General features: G+C 38.0%; 1 protein-coding gene across 4 annotated transcripts; it reads right to left on the bottom strand.

Moving 5' to 3' along the window:
* Positions 1–702: 702 nt before the first annotated feature.
* usp7 (ubiquitin specific peptidase 7 (herpes virus-associated)) lies at positions 703–24,809 on the bottom strand. 4 transcript variants are annotated; one of them, XM_039686913.2, is made up of 31 exons: positions 23,950–24,809; positions 20,874–20,978; positions 20,545–20,743; positions 20,189–20,327; positions 20,014–20,102; positions 19,829–19,937; positions 17,954–18,084; positions 17,161–17,215; positions 16,954–17,034; positions 16,774–16,864; positions 16,435–16,517; positions 15,785–15,894; positions 15,226–15,403; positions 13,211–13,355; positions 12,891–13,021; positions 12,537–12,671; positions 11,258–11,359; positions 11,042–11,147; positions 10,794–10,886; positions 10,624–10,691; positions 7,875–7,975; positions 7,632–7,785; positions 7,472–7,539; positions 7,264–7,372; positions 7,076–7,153; positions 6,842–6,942; positions 5,177–5,276; positions 4,887–5,006; positions 4,727–4,798; positions 2,157–2,247; positions 703–1,473 (listed from the first exon to the last, which is right to left on the bottom strand). In XM_039686913.2, the coding sequence occupies exons 1-31, from the start codon at positions 24,029–24,031 to the stop codon at positions 1,367–1,369; spliced, it is 3,333 nt and encodes a 1,110-aa protein (XP_039542847.1). In that variant the 5' UTR covers positions 24,032–24,809; the 3' UTR covers positions 703–1,366. The 4 variants fall into 4 exon arrangements, with proteins under 4 accessions (XP_039542847.1, XP_039542848.1, XP_039542850.1 ...); XM_039686914.2 differs by having other exon boundaries at positions 15,247–15,403; XM_039686916.2 differs by lacking the exon at positions 23,950–24,809 and adding an exon at positions 23,370–23,557.
* Positions 24,810–25,243: the final 434 nt, after the last annotated feature.

Below are 25,243 nucleotides of genomic sequence, written 5' to 3'. Positions count from 1 at the left end.
GGCTGTAGCTTTTATAGAAAATTTTATTCAACATACATTTTCCAGCAAAAAGGCAATATACAGGAAGAGTTGTCGTACACTGCTGCTACACGGAGGAATTAGACTGGAGAGAGAAAAAAAAAATAGTCAAAAAAGAAAGATGTGATCTGCAGGTCATCTTTGTACTGCACTTAAACGAGACAAACGGTTGCAATTAGTTAGGGAAAAAAAAAAAATCCAAAAATGAAACTGTCAGGATCCAAAATAAACCTACACACAATGAATATGAACATCTGAATTGATCTGTACCCAACAAATCTGTTTTTAATTTTACATGTTCATTTTTTAAATATACAATTTAAATTGTTTTTACAAAGCCAACTATGCACTAGGGAGCATTCCTTCTGTGCTTAAAGAAAAAAAAAAAAAGAAGTTTGTATTGGTTCATTAATGCTGGTTTCTCTATGTCCCAAACCAGTCTACTATGCATCTGCAGCCTCGTGCCAACAAACATTACAACGAATCTGGAGCCGTCAGCAAGCGAATCCCACAGCCAGTGACAGAGGAGCTAAAGAGCGGGGGAGGGGCTTTTATGGGGAGAAGAGGGGAAAAAAAGATTGGGACAAACCCAAAAGGATATGCAAATCAAACTCCAACCAAAGATTACATTTAACAGTGCTGAAAAATGTAAAACCTTGGATTATTAAGTGCCAACGTGCAAGATGAAGTACAGACGATTTATTTCATTTTTATTTATTTTAAAACAGATGCTGTGGCTCTTTACTTTATTATACAGGATTTCCAAAGACGACAAACTGAATTTCTCCAACCAAACTAAGTGAGAAAGAAGAATTGTGTAAACATGAAAATTGACTAGTTGCACTAAGGAACCAGAAAATGAGACAACCATGTCAGGGCAACTAGCAAAAGCATCAGCCATTTGTGGGGATTTTTTTTGTTTTTTTTTGTTGTTGAAGAATGGAGGTATCCTTTTCAGCTTCTGCAAATGACAACTTCTCTTTCCATTGCCTCTACCTCACAATGCAGCAGCTTTCTTGCCATAACAATTCTTTTAAAAACGAACTTAAAAAAAGAAAAGAAAAAACAAACAAAAACAACGAAAAATAAAAATCAAAACAAAATTCTAGGACATACGGTTCCCCCTTTCTTGTTAAAATCCAATTCATTCTTCCAGACAAATAGGCAGTCAATAGTTAGAGAAGCCAAATCGAACAGCCTCAAAAGAAAAACAGGAGCATCAGCAGTCACTCCATTCGCTGAAGACTTCATACATGGTGCCTGTGTACCCAGACAGCAGGTGTTAAAAGTGGTGCACACAAGAGGTTTGGTTAAAGTCTTTAGTATCGTTGGTTAGAGTGGGGGCTTGTCAGTTGTGAATCTTGATCGCTTTTTCCAGGTACGTGTAGCGACCTCTCTTTGGAGCTTTGTTGAAGTGGTCGAGCCCTAACCAAGGCCTCGGGTGTGACATGTTCCCTGATGAAGTACAAAATATGAGAAGGTTTAGGAACGCACGATATGTCGGCCACCATAATCGATACCGGTGTTTAATGTTATCGTTATTGGCCTGATAAGAAATTGACAGATACATCAAATCGTTTCCTTCAGATGCGATCGGTTCACACTAATGGTTTTAGAATGCTTGACATACGATTGGAAATCACTTCGAGAAGGAAAATACAGTAAAGTGCTACCAAGTCTGTCATACAGGCTACATAAAATAATAATGAGAACATGACTATAAAAGAATGTGAATTCTTTGTGCAGTTGTGTTTTAGAGCATAACTAACAGTTACACCATGACTATCCCAGTCAAGTTATTCAAAACCTTTTGTTCTGTGCAATTATGATTAGTAATATACGTTTATGTCCTGTATATCTGATTGATCCCATTTAGGATGCGTCTGTAAAGTTCAAGTAATAAAGCACGTCAGTTTATCAGTAATTATCTATTGTTTCAGCGCATGCAGCAGTGCTGCTATTTAAAATAGTAATATTAATTGTAGCTGTTTCTTTTTCAAAAATATTAATGTATCATTAATAACTAGCACTTTTGTTTTTTCTTGTACTCTTTCAACTATATTGTGCAAGCAAAGGCTAACCCATTTTATCTATCCATGGCACATGCATTTTGATTTGAGGAAAAAAGGGTGACATACCTGGCTGTGGCTCAAAGTCTTTCAGATTCACCTCGTAGTCTTCCTCGTTGATATACTGATGCCGGCCCATCATGACTATTGCAAACTTGAACTAAAATAAAAACACATTCATTTATTTGATAATGACTGGTGGTCTGGGTGAAACCTAACTTGGGTCTAAATGAGGACAGCGATCTGATTTTTCTTCTTTCTACAATGTCTACAAGGCACTTTGTCTAAACTATTTATTTTTTAAGTCCTTTAACCCTTATGCTGCATTAGGGACATTTTTGGTCTTTTGCAGTTTAATTTCTTTGACCATTTTGGCTGTTTTAATGCAAATGGTATGAAATTTGGCAAAATTGTGACTTTTTGGATACATGTAAAAAATGTGATCCCATTTTGCAAAATATGTATAACACACACTGTGTAGATCAAATAGTAACACTCAGCACCATAAAGACCAAAAATGGCCCATTGAAACCCATTAAAACGTTGTTTAAATCTGAGACTGTCAGTAATACATGAAACATGATTTTTGCACAAACATCCTTTCATTTTGAAGCAAAAGCATTATATTTGCATTATATAGTGTATTCCACCAGATGACGTCACTACATATTTATTCCCTATGGGTGGAAATGCACCTTATTTTAGGCAATAGGCAATGTTTAATAGGTGGCCATTTTTGGTCTCTAACGCGGTAAGTGGGATTTTTTGCAAAGTGGGACTGTGATAATCCAAATCTAAAGTTTTCTCTTTGCATTTAGTTTATTGAAAATAATTGAATTTTTGTGTTTTTTCCTCTTATACTAATCGATGGTTTCGCAAACAAAACTGGTAATTAAAGGGTTAAAATCCTGAAATTGAATACATTTTTGGTAGTTATGATGAGGACTGATGCTGGTTAAAAGATTTAACTTGGTAAAAGTGGAAAATAATAATAATATATAATATTTTAGGCAATGTTTAATATGTGGCCATTTTTGGTCCTTAATGAACTCAACGGTGTTAAAAATCTAATGCAGCACAAGGGTTAAAATTTAGTTAATATTTCAGTGCCATTCAACTGTCCGAAAATGGAAATAAATACAATTTAAATCGACTACCATTTAAACCTTAATAGCTTCAATTATTTTTCCATATTCAGGTCTTCAGCAAACCAGAAGGCATATTTAAGATCTCTAAACTGCCCTGATATTACAATAATTATATATATATATAAATAAATAAGACCAGATTTTGACGTCAATGATGCATACATTCTAGTCAGTATATTTTTTATATATTTCAGTAATCCAGGTCCAAAAAGAGTTAAAGCACTATGACACTTACATCAAATAATTTGAGTCACTATATAACAAAAAAATAAATAAATTAACAATATTTTAATTTATAGCCATTTTATTGTGTACAACAATTTATTATAATTAATTAAAAATAAGGATGCATCTGTGCGACTCGTGAAAGAGGTTGGATCTCAAAATGCATTTATGATGCAAAATTAATGTAAACAGTCAGTCATGTCTTAAGGGATTAGACAGTCAGGACAAACATCTGATGCGTCAAAACAGAGATGTTGAAATCTGAACATTATCCAGCCAAGAGCATTTTTTCTATTTCTCAGGTTTACTGCTGCTGAATTATTACTGATGATATGGAATATCCATAAAACGTTATGTAGATGTAAAATCGTAATAATGTTACATTTAAATGTTGCAGATACGTCCATATTATACGTTTCAGCATCTATCCAAACATACAAAAAATGGTGACGTATTAACAATAAGACCAGTCTGTTTATTCTGAAACGGTATAAATCAGTTAAATCAACAATACTTGGGAAGAGACATGAACATGCTGGGTAACTTAAACAATAATGAAAACACATTGTCCATCAGTGTTTCAAAAGACCAAGTCATCACTTTAGTTGAGGGGCCACACACACATGATGAAGTCACTAAAAGATTAAGCATCGTTAACGACGACTACTGTATTTGAATGTCAAAAAAAAAAAGAAAAAGAAAAAGAAAAAAAAAGTGCTATTTGCAGTGATAGGCAAATTTTAGGGTCTGTCCATTTACCTGCAGCCTATGAAGACAAGAATATGCTTGGAAAATCAGTTCTCACATTAATTGATATATATTGATATTTTTGTATATTTCTTTAATAATTTGAAGAGTAGTCTTGAAAGCATGAATCAATGCTTTCTTTATGCATGAGTTCATGATGATTAATTTACCACAACTGTTACTGGATAGTAAACACTTTTTTGTGAACAAAGAAAACATCATGATCATGCGTAATAAATCATAATTCATGATGTACTCATCTTAGTAAATATTTTAATTAAGGTGTTGTTCAACCATGTACCCTTACCGTAAAGTGTTAACAATGACGCTAATATGATTGTGCACTTCGTTTGAAGGAAATCATTAAATCATGTCATGTCCAAGGTAGTATTATGATTGACATTCTCATCGTTTAGATCTCTATTACATACCTTGGGTCACTGACCTTAATTTTGCATTTGTATCAGTGAATTCTCAAACCTGGAAATGTTTTTGCACATTAACATTTGCTGCTCTTACCTTCTCAAACTCTTTCTCCTGAATGTCAAGCATGCTCTGAATTCTCTTCATTACTTCTCTGAAGGGTTCCCCCTGCCACAATAAATGCACGCATTAAAAAGGACACAAGATGTGCAAACTGAACAAATGATCACAATCCATCTACACTCAGTTAACACACCTGACGGATCTTGAGCAAAAACGGAATTCCGAATGTCCCGAAGACTTCCTTGTGGAAATGTGCAACTGGAATCAGTATTTCATTCTCCTTGTCCAGCTCAACCTGGTCGAGAGGGATTTCCTGTGCCACGAAAGACATTACACTTGTTTCAAGGGAACAGCATCAACAAATAAGTGACAACTCTCCGATTCCAAATCATTTTAAGAGGCTTTACTAGGGAATAGATTCCTTGTTGTGCACATCAGTGAATGATGGGATTTGAGGGCTGTTGAGTATCAGCTGATCCTTACCTCTATTCTGAATGTTCGACTGGCTGCTGGAGATAAACATTCTAGCAATTCATCTTCCTGGTGAACCCCAATAATTTTGTAGCTGACAATTTCTAACAGCCTATAAGAGCAAAAGAGAGAATGATATTAGAAGTGGCAAGTGAAAGGACTCAGAATTATGAACAGAGTGACTTGTATAGCAGCATCAGTGAGTGATTAAAGCACGACTGGCTGATTTTCCTCAGGATCGACAGTCAGTAATGCGTTCACATTCAAGAGCTCTATAAGGCTCATCAATTTCAAAAGACGCAAGGTGCATTAACATTGCATGAAACATCAAATGTCTAACCTTAAATCTATAGCAATAACATTTAACGCTTGGAAATTCTTATGTATCCCTTTGTACTTGTACTGTTAAACAGTTTGGGGTCAGTGGGATTTTTCATTAAATTGATCAGAAGTGACAGTTTTTAATAAAAGATTTCCATTTCAAGACGAGTCATAATACAGAAGCACATTAGGGATGGGCATTTTTCCAAAATATTGCATTCGAATATTCAGGCTCATAATTTTTTTTTTTTTTACGTTTTGTCACCATTTCTGAACGACCTTACAATTAGGCAATATACACAACAAGCTTACAATATATGTTAAAGTTTTCTTTTAGTTGAAAACATTAAACAGTAGGCCTATGTTAACAAAAAAATATTTTTAAAAAAGTCCAGTGATCCAGCTCTCAGATTTAAGCAAAAATATCTTAATTTGTATTCCGAAGATGATATGAGGGTGAGTAATTACTGACAGAATTTTCATTTTGGGGTGAACTAACCCTTTAATGACTTATGCATTACCACATTCTACGTCCCATAATCCCACCCAATACCTAAATATAACTACCTTACTAACTATTAACTACCAACTATTAATAATCAGTAATAAGTTTGAGGCAAATGTCACAGTTAATTGTGAGAATTGGACCCTAAACTTAAGTGTGCCAATTTTTCCTATTGTACAGAACTCATATGGAACAGTGACCCCAAAACAGAGGCATGTACCAAACTGTGACTTCTGTGTAAAGTTACACCCCAATGTGTGTGCATGTTTGTTTTTATAATGTGATTTTAAATGCATGCCTTTATGCATTTTGATACGGATTTCTGTATCTTCCAACAAATCTTCTGATGTTCATTAATGTTTGCTGCAACTGGTATTAAACGGAAGATGATCGGTTCTTGGTGCTTCGTGCTGCCGCTTCGCTTGAACTGAGGTACCACAGCCATCTGTCGCCACATTAAAGAGCGCCAAGATGGTGTTTATTGTTTCAACTTTATAATAAAACGAGCAGAATTTAAAAGCTCACCTTATTTCATACGAAAAGTAAAAATGGATGGGAGATGCTACATAGTTTATGCTGTTTTCAGTTGATGAATAGACCAGACTAAAAGATTGATTCATGGGATTTAAGAATTGATATCATTCAGAAAAATGAGAATAGATTAAAATTGAGAAAATTATAGTTTTAACCCAGCCTGTGTGATGCATTTATTTTTAGAAATTCTTCATTTTATATTTTAGAAAACTGAATAGGGGTAAAAGTCTGAAAAGTAATATTTTTCAATACTGCGTAGGAACCCCGTTTCCATTATTCAGGGCTTTTAATTTTCACTGAAATGAGAACACACAGACCTCAGCTTCTCTGAGCCTTTGTCGGAGAGCTCCACTGCCTTTTTACATTCCTCCAGAAGGTCCCGAACACAGCCATGCTTGTCAGGATACAGTGTGATCTCCTAATTCAAAGGGGGACAAAATATTCACACTGATAAGTGTGCTAAACATGCTGGAAAAGTACATTTTGTAAATATGTAGGGTTAACTGGCTTAATGTTATATTCAGTGCAGAATTATTGCAGCACGTTCTTACCTCCTCTCGAAACATACTGTTGAGCCAAATGGCTTTGAAACTCCTCCTGTTCTCAAAGTCTGTAATCTTCATCTTGAGCTGTGGGAGGAAAACCATGAATAAATCAGATGCCCCGAACGTAACAGCTTAGCAGATCTCATATTCCCTTAGAGAAGTGCCAAGTGGAAGGTAAGGCCTCTCTCTCTCACCTGCTGGTAGTAGAGCTTCTTAGGCTGCCGGGGCTTGAAGAACTGCAGCAGGTCTCTGAGAGTGCCTTCATAGTTGTGCCTGAGTGGGTTGCCTGGACCATCCCTGTACCTGAGAGGAAGGAGAATAAAAAGTTAGGTTCATGGATGGAAATGGGGTGGGAGAGTAGAGGTGAAGAAGTCCCATTAAACTAAAAATTAGAAGACGTACCCCTGTGACTTGAAGAACTGTAGGAGCATGGGGTCAGTGTTTAACCTCTGCGCAACAGTCTTTGCCACCTGAAAATGAATCAGGATGACAATTTTCAGAGGTTGCTTGCATTATCCATCCATCCATCCATCTATCCATCCATAGATCCATCCATACCAACCTGGAAGTAGTTCATTCGATTTGACAGTGTCACAACAAAGCCTGGGTCATTGTGAATGGTTTTGTCACAGAAGATGACATCCACACGGTGGTACAAGTCTCTGAAGTAGTCTTTTGCAGTAGGCAGCTCACTGGTTTCATTTTCAGGATCGTCTCTGGTGGTGAAACGACAAAAGAGATATCAACTACAAGGCCATGTAAACCTGTGCAAAACGACTTAAGAATTAAAAAGACAAATTCTTACTTCTGGAAAACAATTATGTCTCCATCCATCAGCTCATCCAGAGCCTTGTCCAGGGAGACATCATAATCTTGTATTCGCTCTGTTAAATTCGGTTTAACTTCCTGTAACAGAATGCATCATGTTTTAACTATAGGTCCCTATTTGAAGCCAATTCCTAGTTCTGTAGGATGCATTTATATTAACCATTAAGATCCATGAAATACACCACAGCTCAAAAGTTTAGGGCCTCATACCCTCTCCAAGGCTGCATTCACTTGATCAAAAATACAGTAAAAGCAGTAAAACTAAAGTATTACAATTTAAAATGTATAAAAAGTATTAGATTTTAAAAATATTTATTCCTGTCGAAACTCAAATGGCACAAATTATGTGCCATTTAAGACTTTTGAAGGACAAAAAAAGGATAATAAATAGCTTTAAAACCATGTCAGTGGGCATTCGATTATTTTGTCAATAGCCTGCTCTCTTCTCATCTACATCTTTATTTTTCTCAGTCTCCTTATCCTGCCCTATTTCTTCCCCTCCTAAACTCCTAAACCCCCTGAACTTTGACTGATAGTCTTTCATTTGCATCTGTCAGTGAAGTAAATAATTGATAATTATATGTTTCATGAATCATTATCTTAAACAAGTTAATTTACTCAAGGCTACCAGGTCTGTATTGCCACCTAATACAAGCTTTGGAATTTAAAAAAGTAATTTTAAATAATACAAATTATTTGGTGGAATTGGCAGACGTTCCCTCATGCGCTGTGCAAACCCGTGAAAACATTCTCAGGATTCTATGCAGCATTAAATGCACGCAGGTGATTTTTGAATATTAATGAACGAATATTAATGTCGATATACAATGGTTTGTTAAAACTTATCCTGCTATTGATCTCTTTGTAAGACCCTAGAACAGCGGCTATAGGGAAAACAAATGTCAGGCGAAATATTTCGGACCTAAAACTAACTTTACCGCGCTCAACCACCGCAAGTGCATTTCAAGCATTTGTAAAGCCTTGTGTATAACTAGACGCGTCCGCACGAGCGCGGGGCTCCGCGCGCACCTCTCCAAACGGACGAGGCGTTTATAGCTACTTTATATAGTTTATACTTTATGCTGTTATACTTTATACAGTTTATACTTTATATAGTTTATACTTTGTGTTTATCGCTCGCGTTCAGCGGGGAGGAAGGGAAGTTGGTCCATATCGGGAGAGATTCGTTGAGATTAATTAATCTATTTATTTATTTATTTATCTGAGGTGCCGGAACGCAGTTCCGGACCACTTTAACCCCTGGACATAACCAAACGTTCTTATGTAAACCTTGTGTATATTTGAGAGTATTAGCGAAATAATACTACTCGAAAGATAACTTAGTCCAGCAACCAGGCGCTGTTACAAGCTTTTAGTGCATGTGCGCATTAGCAGTGAATGACATGTTTAACCGGCAAGGCTTTAAAGCAGATGCAAATTAACTTTTGTGAACTCGCTGAACTGATGTAGCCGTTCCTCAGCGAGTATCTGTCGCGTTGTACACTAATGCTGTTGAGACGGAGGTGTCAGGACTGCAACTGACAGAATGCACGATAGCTGCAGTCTGCAGCTTGCTTGGAGCAAGGATCATAGCGCAAATTTGAAATATATCGATATATCGCCCAGCCCTGGTGACCTAACTGTGATGTTCTTGTCAACTGACAATACCAGCGCGAGAGCGACTTAGATACGAAATTGAGCAGGTGAACAAGCTGAACCAAATAGACATTCTCTAGCTGAACGCAAATACGTCCTTGTTGATACTTTGAAAGGAACTTTCTGTACGCACGTCAGCCAGTTGTGGGTTATGTCCTCATATTCTCTCCTTTTCACTCCGGCTGCCGACATCCGACACCCCCCACCCCCCGTTTTTTTTTTTTTTTTTTTTTTACAGATCTGCATGATTCACGTGGGTCACATTTTCAGGTCGGAAAATCCGGAATTCCGGATTAATCCGGAAAAATCACATCCCTGAATTATATATTAGGGCTGTCAGTTAAACGCGTTATTAACGGCGTTAAGGCAAAAATTTTACTTTTTAAAAGTTGCCAAATGGTTCCATTGACAAGACCAAAGTGATCTGGGTTTTGTCGTTGTGAACTGAGCTATCATCATCGCAGCACATCCAGCCTGAAACACCATTTGATGATGGCCAAGCACACACACAGCTGATGCGAATTCTCCGGCCCCTCATCAATATCAGGACCTCGTGAGTATTTCTTTCACCCTTTTATTGATGGACAGTGTTACATTGTGCGTGAGATTATTTGCTCCAACTGAGAATGTTAGTGTGAAATTGAACACTGTATATTCCAACTTTGTTTTCAATAAAAAAAAAACTTTTGCACAAAGCAAGCCGATCCACTTTTCCATGTTGATAAGAGCATTAAATTGAGAAAAAAAATAAAAATAAATAATGGGACAAAAATATATCAAGAGAGATTTAGAACAGATTAAAAAAAAATGTGTGATTAATCGCGAGTTAACTATTTCAATCGTTTGACGACACTAATATATATCCAAACTTTTTAACAGTAAATACAAACAATATATTTCCATCCTGCTCTATTATAATGTTCTAATGCTTCAATTAAATTGTAGCATACAAATATATATTTTCAACCATACCAATTACTGATTACTAATGCATTTCTACTAACTATTTTCTATTTAAAAAAAAACAACAACAAACAAATTGATAAGATTATTCAAACCAACAGTCTTACCTCATAGAGGATAAGGCTAGTTCCCTGCTGAAACCCTGCTCTTTCACACATAACGGGCAGCAAGTCTCCTGTTTGGGTCAGGGTTAGAATGGATTAAACATAATAAAGGATTGACTTCTGTTTAATTAGATCTTCACAACAAAAACTTCTATGTAGCTTTTATTACTCACGTATTTTACAGGATATAGGTGTGTAGATATGTCCACAATAATTTAAGCTTCTGGTTTTTGGATCGTACATCTTCAAAAACAACATTACATCATCTGAAAATCAAAACCAGGGTTAAAAGGTTAAATCAGAGCTGACAGATTTTTGAAGGCCTTTTTGCTCAACATAAAATGAAATGTGAAAACCCTACAGACGACATCATTAATGTTCCGAGTATATTCATAATATAGAAGTACACATTGAAACTCACGGTCTTTGTCGAACTTGGGTAACGTTGCACCACTAGAGGCCATTTCTGGATCTACAGTTTCTAGAAATATTGTCCATGGGTTCTCGTTATCGCTCAAGTCGATCATCTGTTTGTGACAATGACATACACAGTTTTATTTGTGCATTAAGAGCAAAATATGAAATAATAATGTTATAAAAAGTATGGATGTTTAAAAATATGAGTGCGCAGACTTACAGACTTGTTGCAATCTGCTTCATAATCCAACATGGCTGGCCGTTTAGTGCCGTTGCTTCTGGCCTGCATTGGCCACAGTCTCATCTGGTCCTGCGGGAAACCCTGGAGGAATAGAAATTCATTGAGACCATCTCCACGGACAAACCAGAAAAGAAACGCAACTATCCTCAGATATTAAGCGAATGTGAATACCAACAAAATGAGAATTTGTCCTAATTAGAGGTTTCATTTCAAAATGAATGTTGCTGATTTAAGGATCTGCAAGCTCCCATTGCAGTATGATTAAATTATGAGGTTACTGTAGCAGGATTATCTTTTTGCTGTTTGCTGACGGTCATTCATTATTTACTGTGTGGTAATGCTCATTTTTACACTGTCTGTTGTTTGCCACCATGAATCAGGCCGAACGGTTCTAAGAATAAAAAGGAACGGTTCCAGTTATGTTTCCACTTAAAGGAGAACTCCGGCGCATAATGAACCTTTGGTCTAATAAAACATTGGTACCTAGTCAACCGTTCTCTGAGGTTTTTTTTTTCTTCATGATAATCAAATGCAGTGGTCACCAATCTCGGTCCTGGAGGGCCGATGTCCTGCAGAGTTTAGCTCCAACCAGGTCCAACACACCTGCCTGAAAGTTTCTATTATGCCTAGTGAGACCTCGATTAGCTGGTTTAGGTGTGTTTAATTGGGGTTGGAGCTAAACTCTGCAGGACACCGGCCCTCCAGGACCGAGATTGGTGACCCATGATCAAATGTAAAGAGTTTTATCTCCAAAAACTGTTTAGAGTATAAGGCTAGTATATAGGGCATAGAGTGAGCAAAAATAAATCACTAGTTAATACCACTAACAAGGCTCAAAATAGCCCCACACTACCATAATGAGGGTTCCTACATGCAAAACGAAGCATTGAGAACTTTGGAAGTGTACAGACCGTTTAATAAATAAGAAGATATTTTATAGACAGTCCACTTTGTGTACACAGACGGCGCCATCTTTGGAAAACAGTCTCGACAAGTCAAACCACAAACGCTATTCAAACAGTTCAGAAGCTCACTGAACTTCATATAGTTTAGCTCAGTTGGCACGTCGTTCGTGGTTCGACTTGTCGAAAAACCGCACAAGACGAATTAAGTTGCTTGAGCAAACTCAATCTGAATGCATGTTTCCCTGATTTTTTACGTTTTTTCTTTTCTTTTTTCTAAATTGCTTTTCTAACATTGTAAGGATCTGAAAAGAGAAAAATGTTATCCAAGGAACTTGTGTCAAGTGAAGGCTCACCATGGTCTGTGAAAGGTTCTGGACAAACTCAGCCAGAGTAGAGCTTTTCAGAACCTTGAACACTGTGTATTTTACTTTCTCCTCATCATACATGTCATTGCCCTGATGTCCACAGAACTGATCTTCTGTCACCATCTACAGGAACACAGAGTGATGGCAGGATGGTTTAAACAAACACAAAGTAGCTTGGAATTCTTTTACAAATCCAATTCTAAAGCTCTAAACTTAAGGCCTATGCCAACATGACCTGAAGTGACCATTTGATCTGGCACACCAAGTGGACAAATAAGTCCTCCAATTAGAAGGAGCATTTGCATTCCCAAGAGTAATTGGTTGGGTTGGTTTGCTCCATACCTGTACTTGCATGTAAAGGTGAGCCTCCTGCCTCTCTTTTCTCTTCTGGGCTTCCACCCTCTTCTCCTCCTGCAGCCTCTCCACCAGCTGCTGGGGGATATCATTGTCTGTTACCGGTTGCAGGACCTCACCTGGACATGACAACAGCATTATAAGTACAGATGGACAGAGGACAAGCACATGCCCTAAGGTCCACAACCAAAGACAGGGTGGTTTTCATAAGAGCTGGATTGCTGCTACAGGTCCACATAACCTTGTGCTAAAATGATAACATCATAAATTAACCTCACAGCAGGCGTAATTATGTTTATGGCACTCACTGAGCTTGGACTCTCTGATATACACCAACATGTAAGCGTTAGTGCAGTGACGCACTGACAAGTCATCATCGTGACCACCGTAATTGTGTTCGATGGCCTCTTCTTTAGTGCACCGAGAAACCACATCATCGTCAAATTTACACCACTGCAAGAACAAATAAACATTACATCTGGAAATAAAATTATGAAGGCATGTGGAAATTAATTAAATAAACCACTCCAAAATCATCAAACAAAATGCCAGTCAAAACAATGTTTGCTACAAGACTATACACTACAGTTTAAAAACAAACAAACACAATGCAGGGCTCCAGACTATGAAAATAGGGGTGGGACAAAATATCAATAGGGCGACATATCGTTGTCCATCTCCATGCGATATGAGAATCTATGAGCTGGTGCCAAAAATAGATATTTTAATTAATAAAATAAGCCACTCTAAATAGATTTTCCTGGTCCCAGCGTCGCTACTGCATGGCTCCTCGAGGTGGCGAATTGACGTGTGTCCGAGGCGAAACCCGCTTCTTGTGCGAGGGGCCGGTACTAGGCAGTTGTCTGTTTGCAAGACGGCTGATGTTGCGAATTTGCATCAAATAAAATATTTTGCATCTACCACGTCACGCTTAACAGCTCATTTGTGGCGCAGGATCTCTAGAGATGCATAAACGTGTCTTTACATTGACTTGAAATTACTCGCGTTTGGTGTGAACGCACCATAAGAAAAGGAGGTTTGTAACAAGTGCAAGTAAAATAATAGACGGCCCAAGTCAAAAGTTTGGACGCACTTCAGCTTTTATACCGTTGATGGGTCAAACATGTTGTATAGACATCTTTAACACTTTTCACAGAGCACTTAGATACAAACAGGAGCGTTTGAAATAGGGATGGGCATTTTTCAAAAATATTGCATTCGAATATTAGGGTTAATAAAAATCGAATATTCGTTTATTTACATGACGTTTAACAAAAAAGACGTTATTTTTTCAGTTTAATTTTTTTAACGTTTTTTTTCACCATTTCTGAACAAGTTTACAATTAGGCAATATACACAACAAGTTTACAATATATTAAAAGTCTTCTTTTAGTTGAAAATATTAAACATTAGGCCTGTGTGTAAACCAAAATATAAAACAAAAAAACATTAATAAAAGCATTCTCAAGCAGCACGAACGAAAAAAAAAAAAAGCGCATTGCACCAGATAACGTAAAGAACATGCACACGAGTCAGCATATGATTATCGTGTTTATATTGTTTGATGTTTATGTTGAGAAAAACAACCAGCAATTTATGCTCGAGTGAGAAAAGACGCTGCACAGGCAGACGCTTCAGAGACCCAAAGATATTGATGTTCTAAGTTTCTAACAGCGTTTTCTGTACTTAAATCACTCTCCCACAAAGAAATTAAGGAAGTATGTCTCAAAATCACTCTGCCAGGCAATATGCCTTTAATTTTAACGCAAAATGTCTTTATCATGATATTATCGGTATGTGAGCCATGTTTCGTGTAATGCAAGGTACCCTGTAATTCCTACCCCTAATGAAAACTGTGGCACTGCTGCCTCAAAGTTTTGGTTGTGCCAATGCCTGATTTGGTTCATTTTTGTTAGGTGTAATATAATTGTCAAAACAAAAATATTGTATAATTATTAACCATCTGGGTCTCTTCGCAATAAAGTAATTTGCGACAAAAACAACTAGCAGATTGACAAAAAATTTCCATGTGTAAAGCCACAGTAGACTACCGGGTTAAAACGGACCTCAAGCAAAAAACAAACTTATTGTCCCTAAACTTTTAAATGGTAATTTATCAACAATAAGCAAACGCAGTGTGAAAACTAACAAAGACTATTTGGAGCAAAATTCAGTCTCAGTCTAGAGCCCTCCAATGCTTTTAAGTTTTACTTTACTAAAATAAAAATAAAATAAAAAATACATTTCATGCAACCACAAGCCACCCAAAAAGCCCACCCATTAAACAAAAAAGATAAGGACCCCAGAAATTAAAGGTTCTCACTATTGGTGCGGTGACACTCACTTTGCCGTCTCCTTTAGGATTAAGGTAGACGACGTAGTGGCCCCCGTGGTTGTCTCCGCTGTGCACCAGCACGGCATGGAGAATGTAGTTGGCCGGGTCTTTCACGTCTGGCTTCTGCAGAAACTCATCCAGAGGTAACTGCTCTGGGAATTCAAACCTGCAAGGCAAAACATCAAGCTCAGCCTCCATTTCTCTAGAATCATCTCAGAGAGAGTGAACAACAGATTATGCCAGACCATCTTAAAGTGCACCCTCCAGTCTAAATCAAAGTTAGCGCTCAGTCATAAAAAAAAACCATTTAGATGAGTCACTCTTTTAAGGATATTTTCAGTGTAATCTTCCTCTCCACATGACAAGCATTTATTCTATCCTGATGCTAAATTCATCATTAAAACAGAAATAATTTCAGAAGTTAAATGAGTGCGAGTTTCACTTGTTTGGTCACAAACTCGTCATTTAATATGACACATTTAATGTCAAAACGGCAGATCTAAAGCACAGAATATTACATCTACAACACAAAAAAAAAAGTTGTTACCTGTCGTTTATCTTAATATTTTGGTCAGTCTGAGGGTCGTACATGAACCTCATGAGCTGTAGATGCAGGATAGGAGGGAAAGTCAGGAACTTTACACCCTTCTCTGCCTCCTAGAAGACAAACGAACCACAAACAGCACACCAGTTCAATGAATGAAAACATTATCATTCACAACAAGCTGTATACTATTAGAGAGTCAAGGCAGTCACATCACCAAAATTAAATTTACCAGAAAAATTAGGTGTGTTGTCCATTGTAAAAAGGTGTATCGATGCTTGAAGCAGTTTATTCCGGTTACATTAAACCCCAGCAGCTTTATATTGGTAAAGGCTACGATTTGGCAGGTTAAAATACTTGACCCCAATATGACACCTGTCACCCATTTCCAGTTATTTCAGCTGTACAAAAATCCATTATGCTATTTAACTGGCATGTATCATATTTAAACAGTGTTTTTTTTTTTTCCAACAATAGTTACCATTTACTGCACTGTTATTTTCCCTAGTTATTTACCTATAGCAGCTAATCAATCAGAAGCGTTGCATATTCAAAGAATATAGAAGACTGCATTTTACCATACACAGGTAAATGTGACTGCACTTTTAGGTTTGGTTAGCTTGGATGGGTGATGAAGTATGCAAACCCCTCACCTGTAGACCATGCTCCCCTGCATCATATTTGTTATCTCCATCCAGCTGTTCCACAGCCACATAATCCTTGAATGACTCAAAGACTGCAGGGCAGAAAGGATGCATTAATAACATACGTCCACCTTTAAATCTCAGACTGCGAGCAGTCCTACAACAATATTTTTCTTGAAATGGCTTAGCTGAATTAGCTAATTCTGTCAGATCAAGTATCCATCATGGAACTCAGTTGCAAGATGTCAGAAAATTCATGCATTTACAGACCACATAACAAGAAAGGCCTTCCTGGAACAGAAAAGCAAAGAACAGCAAAAACAGAATAACAAAGAAAGGCACACTTACTGTTTTTCTTTCCTTTTATGCTGAGCTGGATGTCATAGTAATCCTCTATTCTTTCTGACCGATAGTCCACATGCTTACACTGGATGTAGGACTGAAATGGAGAAAACACCCAAATGTGGTAAGCCCGAATCAATGAATCAGATGTAGAGCAAAACCACAGAGACAGTCCGGGTGACTTACCACCATCTTTCCTCGAAAGAGCTTTGGGATAGTACCCTCCACACATGTTCCTTTCATCTTGTTCTCTACATTGTCCAACAACTATAATTGGCACAATCACAAAAACAGTTGGACCGAAATCATGATCATTCAATCTGACATGCATAATCCTTCATTTGATCAAGTTAAAGTAAAAAGAGGAGGATCCATGAAGATAGGGATACTCACCACTCTGCACAGTTCCTGTACATCATGCTGCATGAAGCTGTCTAGAGTCTCCCATCTGAGGAAATGGACAATTTTTAAATATAAACAAACGTATTTTGGGATTCACATAAAAAGTTTACCCGACAGTATATGAATAGAGCTTTTTTTACTTCTACAATGGTATTGTGAATCGAAAACATTTAGGTCACATGGGGTGGGTTGCACCAATAAAGATTAAGTTTTAAATCTAGATTAAATCAAGTTTTATCAAATAATTCTGTTGCACCAAAATTTAAACCTTGTTTAGAAATAAGCAGGATTACAACATTTTGATCCTGGATTTCATTTATTTTTAAAATATATCTGCTGATAAATTATGCTGGCATATTATTCCATTATTTGATACTATAAATATATTTCCAGGTTTATAAAATCCACACGCACTGCCTCAATATTCAACAAAAATCCTTGATCACCAAATCCTTGATTAGCTCTAAACTTTGCTTAATTTAATCCTTATTGTTGCAACCTAACCTTCTAAGTCTAAGATCTGCCAACACAATTGTAACTTTTCTACTTAAAAAGAAAAATTAAAGCCATGTAGTTAAACTAAAATAATGTGTTCAAAAACATTTACAAAAATTATTACGAAGACCCAAAACAATACGAAGTGTAAAACATATCCAAGGAAAATGACAAAGAACAACATGAAACCCACACTTCACATCTTGCTTAATGTCAACAGGCAGACGTGTCATGTGTCAGTTCCTGATTCACACTGCTTGTAAACTTGGACTTTCAAAACAAAACTTACCCAAAAGACTTAGTCAGCTTCTTTGTCCCAACAGGCTTATCGCTGTGCTGGAGCTCATAGAACACCCTCTGCAGGGCGAGGGGAACACTTTTAGAGGAATCATCTCCCTCAGTGGGCATCATATAAACCGCCTAAAAAGCAAATACAAAGCAGGTTCTCTGACATATGCACAGCATCAACCTGTGCTTTACTTCTGAAAACATTTAAATAAAACAATATGCCATTAAAAAACATCAATTAACAAATAAAAAATAAATAAAACACCACTTCCACTTACATAATCAATTTGAAAAATAGACAACCGCCACATAAATGAGAAGCAGTGTTTCCCATTCGTTAACTAGACTATGGCGATGACTTATCCTGCTACGTTCTCAAAATGAACCGGAAATATAATGCTCGGAAAATATGAATTAATGAACAGGAAATATAGCGTCTCTTAATACCTCAGTAACAGAAGAATAACTGCTCTGACGAGCGAAAGAAGCTAGTTCTGTCCACATAAGCATGCAGCGAGTGAATGGGGCAACAGAAGACGTTCACTAGATTCTTATAGATACCCAGCGAGAACTGGTGAGACCTGAACAGCACACATTGCTATTTGTTTTTAAAATAATTTAAGCCATGCCAATTTAAACATACAAGAGCCAGAAGCAGCAAATAAGAACTTGCGGCCACAGCCAGAAGTTTTGTGTGCACGATAAATCGAAGCTCTGAATGGAAAGTCGCATCTCAGACAGCACGCAAACAAAGTTCTCTTTCAAGGCTTCCGCCTCACTGGACAAACTCACAATTTTTAATAAGGATTAATCTTTCATTTATACAGTCAAATATGTAATGACATTTAACATTTGATTATTTCAATTTCTGTACCTAAAAACTAATGTAAGACCAACTTGTTTATTTTGTGTACATTTGCTCTATTGTATTTATTTTTTTGCTATTGCTTAGTTAATTATTTGTTCTTATTTTCTTTATTTTTATTTAACACTTGTCCAATTTTCCCTGAATATAGAACCGTATCGAAACCTTGACCCGAAAACTGTGATGCAAACAGTTAGGCATATGTAACGTTTTAACAGTTATGTACATGTTTTCTAAAGGTGTAACAATGTATATATATATATTAAAAAAACCAATAATAATTTGAGAAATTAATTAATTCAACAAAGGTTAAATATGTTTGATGGTTCAAATGTATGCTCTACATGTTTGACTATTTAAGAACTATCATTAACTATATGTTTGTGACAAATGCGCCCTACCATCACCGTTCATATCTATGCAACCAATAAATAAATTACTAGAACTATAATAGAAAACTAGAACACACAATCTTACCAACCCCAAACTTCTGAATGGTTGTGTATAAATTGTCCAAGTTTTTTGATCAATTAACAATCTTATTCAGAATTTTTTTTATATATATATTTTTGCTTGTTAACAAAAAATGTGTTCTGCCAGCAAAGGGACACAGTGATACTGGCTCTGATAATCAATATTTTCTCTTATTGCTTCACATTTTCTTTCCGATATAAAGTGAATCCCCATCCGGTGAGATGTATGACTCTAATAAGAAACAAACATTACCAATAAGACTCCTGAAAGCAGACTGCATCATCTCCTCAACATAATGCATCTACTTCAGTTAGGTGAGGGATGCAATAGGAAAATTGGCTGTATTCCACTGGAGCTTAGAGCAGGCAATGGAAAATCAATTTGCAAAGTAGGAATACTGTTTTTAATAGTCATTTAACTTATGCACATCCCAAGCAAACATCTAATTATGTTACACATACTGCATTCTGTAAGAATATTGCAAAAAAAACAAAAACACCTTCTGATTGTGATATTAATGAAAGGCAGACGTCTCACCCGCCGAAGCTGGTTTGTGAAGAAGAGAGTCTGTAGTAAGCTATTCATGTAACATGTGGCTCCTTGATTCTTCAACCCCACGTAACCAGTGTGTTTCTTTGAATCCCAGCTGTAAGTAAAACAGGGACATCAGCTATCGTCGTAAAAGCTTGTCAACATTGAAAATGTCACGAGAAATGACTTACGCCACACCGTGAGGTGCATCGGCTTGAACGTAGACCTCAAAAGTGACCTTATCATCCTCCACAAAGCCCCGTTCAGGATCAGTCACATCCTGAAATCAAAACATCACTTTAACATCAGCTCTCCTCTAACACCAGCTCAGAGTCGCTAATAAAAAAAAAAACCCTGTTTACTTACACTCCATGACATGAAGTTGGAAAAGCCCCAGTCATTTTCCTTGTGGAAGAAGAGGTGACTAATGCGGCGGCTGAAGGATTTCTCATCATCTTTGTAGTTGATTATTTTGAGCATGGCTTGAGCATGGCATGACCAGGAACTACATACGAGGAGGAATAGGTTAATTAAATTAGGCTCGCTTAAAAAACAAAAATAAGCTGCTTTAAGTAAGGGAGAACTATTCCCAAATAAAAAAAGGTTTTAAAAGCCTTAATATATTAACTTTACATTTTCTAGTATACAGATTTTACTGATGTCCTTGAATTAATGGACTTATTGATTGTCCACTTTTTTGTGTAATGGTGGTGATTGCTTACGTAGAGTCAGACTCAGCATTGCACTGAAGGAAGAATCCAACACTCTTCTGGTGAGGTCTGTCTGGGTAAAACCGGGGCATCACCATGATCTTCCAGGGCAGATTTCTCACAAAGCAGGGTGGGCTGAGCACAGACTCACTCAGCCTGCTGAAGCGCTCCACCACAAAGCGGAAAGTTGCTTCAGAGCGCCAGCTTGTGTCTGTTATGACGTGTTGAAATAAACAGTTAGAGCTGCAGATTTACTTCCATTCATAACTTGAGATATTAAAAACAATCACGTAAAAAATAAAGTATTATCATGCATGGTGCCGAGCTTCATTGTTCCTTACCATCCTCCATGTCCTCCTCTGTGTTGTTGTGTCCGTCAGCCATAGCCACGTTCCCATTGATGACTGGATTTTGGGGAATTCTTGGAGGATCATCTGGGTCCCCAGCTGAAAGAAAACGGAAATTCCCGTCAATTAATGCTAATGTAAAATGCACCAGGCCCATAAAATTTATTGCAAGCTCACTCTTATTATGGTACAGGTACAAATGCCCCCCCCCCCCCCCCCAAAAAAAATAAATAAAAATTTGCATGTGTAGATAGATCTATACAACAAACTACTTAATAGATCCTGCTCTATTTTTTTAAAGCATGCAAAGCCACAATTATTTAAAAACCACTGAGAACTGCTAGTGACTAAACTAAATTTGCATCTGTAACCATTGAGGACTCTAAAACACTGCTGGAGACATCTTTTTTAATTAAAAGACAGCAGCATCAGTAACGCCTCCAGAACTTTGATGGAACATAGCGCAAAATTTAGCGTCTGAAATAAAAAGTAAAAATATCACATCGATGTCCAATTTCATTTGTGACATTTTAAGGTAGGCAATAAGATGTGTGTGGAAAGATCATATTTACAATTTAAAAGCATAGGAACACAACCACAATGTTGTAATTACAAGTGGGAGATCTGAGTTTGAGTTGGATACAACGGCTGTAGTGTTTATTGACTTGATAAAATGAAAATACAACAGTACTGTATAACTACTTACAATATAATTAAAACCAAGCAAACACACATGCAATGCACATTGATCATTTGGAAGTAGAGTTTAAAAAACACTTGCTGTATTTTTGTTTGTGTTAGATGTGATTTGAGCACACCTGACAATGTAAACATGACTTCCTAGGAGGACATGTGCTGCCTTCACATGCTTTCAGAATTATCATAAATACGAATTTCCTAATCAGAAATTAGACATGAATGACCTCTCAAGTCATTTACAAGAACTGAGATCATTTTGATACCCATTTTTCTGACTTGGGCAGGCCATAAACTTCAAACATCGCGGAGAAGAAAGCCATTGCTATAATGACAATTTTATTTGCCCATTAGGCTACAGTTTGGCTTCAAGATTTCCCAAAAATAAAGGCTACACAATTTTTTTTTTCAGACAAATTTGAATGCAACAACCTTTGCTGCATCAAGAGCATGCAAGACTAAACAAACAGGTTCTCTTCAAGACGTTTTGTTGTTTAATGAGGCCTGAATAAGAAACAGGCCAACCTGCATGCTTCTTAGTGGCAAATTGCGTTTAATTTGCGCATTCGTAGGCCTTCGTGAGCTGTGAAATATGCTCATGTGTTGAAAGGTCTCAAAACAGTACGGGTCTCTGGACAGCAGCATCAGTAACGCCCCCACACGTGCACTGCAGAACTTTGATGGAACACAGCGCAAAATGTAGCGTCTAAAATAAAAAGTAAAAATATCACATCGATGTCCTATGGCCCTTTAAGTGTAATAACCGCGATCGCGAGAGGGTACGAGCCAAAACCAGACAAGCAAGCCGTAATCATTAAAAATGGCGAGCGGTCCCACAGCATGACTCGTTATACAATGAAGAAGCAGAAAATCCCCGCGCGTTGTCGATGGAGCCCCACGCGCTGGCCTTGACGCAGTCATTACGATATCGAAAACGCATTAAATCTAAATGTAAAGCTTACTGCATAGGTACTCTCCCCATATTATCAATAATAAAGGTGTCGCTGAGGAAAAAGACGCAACATTAACGACTCGTTTCTGAGTCGATTCTCTTCGTTTACCACCCTCCCCCTCCATACACATTTAGCCGAGCTGCTAACGTTTCACCCTCCACAAACAGAGCATAGCCATATATTCGGGACAAACGGTGTCATCCAACACCATCTAATGAGGAAATAAATTACTTGGACCCCGGATCCTTTGGTGAGCCATCATGTGCCACAGGCCGCGCAGTCACCCAGATATAAACAAACACATACGCAAGCAGGCCTCTCGTGAGTCTGATCTGTGCAAAATACAGTCCACCATCTTGAAATAAAACTGCCATCCACTCTCCCTAATCGAGCTGCACAACTTCATATGCGGCTCACATCCAAAGCCAATAACAACAACAGTAACATTAATAAGACACGGTAACAACAACTGAATGCAACTTAACCGATTAGGTTAGATATCCCACAGACAGCTCGTCATCTTCTATGTAACGTTAGTTCAAGAGCGAATTATCGTTCAAAATGGTGCTGTTGTCCAGCAATCATCCGGTGATGCTGTTTATTTGACTCCACTAGCACTGAACATGAGAATTTGCTGACTACGGATGGAAGCCATTCATTGAAGTGGTTCTTCAGAAATGTCTAAACAAGCAGATGTTCTGATAGGGCATTAAACTGCCAGATTAAATGGTGAACAAGTTAACATTAGTGGGCGAATGCCCTTGTCACATCGCATCAACAACAAACGCTTCTCCGTCCTTTAAATCACAACTTAAAGCATAAACCAATGTTATCGACTTACGTTTATCCATTCTGCATGCGAATGCGGATTTGCCCATCTAAATAACTAGCTCATCTATGACAATTAACCCAATAGTGCTTTCAAAAGTTCCCCACAGGATCTACAGGTGTAGCCGAGGGGCTCCTTACATAATCAGATGAAAATCTGACACAGTTTATTGGATAGAAAGGCTTAAAGATGGGCTGCGCCACGTTAATGCAGGCAGCACATAGCCAGGCGCTAGTAACAGAACAAAATCCACCCCACGTAACGGGCAAATTAACAGTATTGTTATTTAAAAAAAACAACAACCGTAATGGGTTTTCTAGTAACGACGTGACAGTGCAATATAACGCATATGATAAGGTAAATAAAAATGACTTTTTGCTGACTGGCTAAACTCCTCATGCAGCGAGGTAACGTTAACTTAGCGGTTAACGTTAGCTGCTGGCTAACAAGCTATTGGGGTCAAAACATGCGACAGAGTGGCTTGCTAATAAACAGTTAACTCGTTAAATATGGGATTAATGTGAAAATGTTGGCTGTGATATGAAACTTGAGGCTGTGAGCTTTTTGTTTTTTGCTTAAGGCCTTGACGTACCCTCCATCTCCATGTCCTCGGGCTCGCTGAGCTGCTGCTCGCCGGCTTTCTGCTGCTGCTGCTGCGTGTGATGGTGGTTCATGTTGGCGGCTTTGAGAATGGGAAGATGCTTGGGCTCTTTGTCTCCCTCGGTCCGGTCTGATGGCGGTTCCGCGGGCAGAGGCTGGTGGGGAGTCGGAGGACGCGGAGGTGGGGTAAACAGGTCGAGCCTTTGCGGCTGGGCCTGCACTAAGACGACCTCGGCCTTGTCTGCTGTCAGCGCCGGGGATGGAGGAAGGGAGGCCGGTGGGGGAGCAGGCAGAGAAACGCGGACGTATTTGCTCGCTATTCGCCCAATCTCGGCGCCTGGGTGAAGGGATGCTAACGGTAAGGATAGTCGGAGGCCTCGGGCTTCTGCTTCACGAAGGCCCGATGAATGAAACCCCGGCTTTCCCCCGTAGAAGTGCGGGGCGATTGCAACTCACAACAACCTGCAGCCGGGGAAAACACAGATAGCCCAGCTGGAGCTAACAAAAGTGATAAAACAAGAAACAGCGCAGCTCATGCGCCTCCGCAAGATTATTTTAAATACAACTTTCCCTGCAATATTTCCAGTCTGTGTGCTCCTCCGATTGTCCCTCTTCTGGGGGGGAACGAAGAAAAAACCTATCCATTCAAACCAGACTCTAATGTGAAATCGCACTAATTTAGAAGTTTAAACTCACTAAAATGACTGCGTTTCGCCTCGCCGTTATTTGTGAATCTAACCTGAACCCCTAACGCGCAATTGTACACCGAAGCTGCATCCCAAGCGGCTATTCAAACGAGAAAAGATAATTTTGCCCGGTCACGGCCAGAGCCTCTCTCACCCGCTCCCGTGGTTTATGGTGTTCAGTTTGAGGTAAAACTCAAAATGGCGGTCGCGCTCCTCTCTGAAATGTCACATCCGCATGGAGATCCAAACAGTGGCGCACACCGCGAGCGACATAAACACAAATGCTGCCTCACGCTAGACTTTATTGAAACTTTTCTATATATTTTTTTTTGTTTAGTCATATTTTGCTTTACTGACAGCAGCATCCCTATAAGTTATTACAGTATGCAGTTAGGTGGGTTGTATAAAATTACGGAAATGTAGGTCCATTAAAAAAAATTCTTATTTAGCAAAAATCGCTCTTTGATTCTTGAGACGTGGGACGAACATATCCCACAACTTTATAATAATCATTGTAAAAAATAAATAAAAAAATAAATAAAAACCCACTTGTCCTCAGGCAATTACACAAAAATAGCCGATTAAAAATACATATATGTC

This window comes from Pimephales promelas, chromosome 3 (assembly GCF_988280905.1).
Source record: "Pimephales promelas chromosome 3, fPimPro1.hap1.1, whole genome shotgun sequence".
Lineage (NCBI taxonomy): Eukaryota > Metazoa > Chordata > Actinopteri > Cypriniformes > Leuciscidae > Pimephales > Pimephales promelas.
This window is presented reverse-complemented; position numbering and strand designations above follow the sequence as displayed.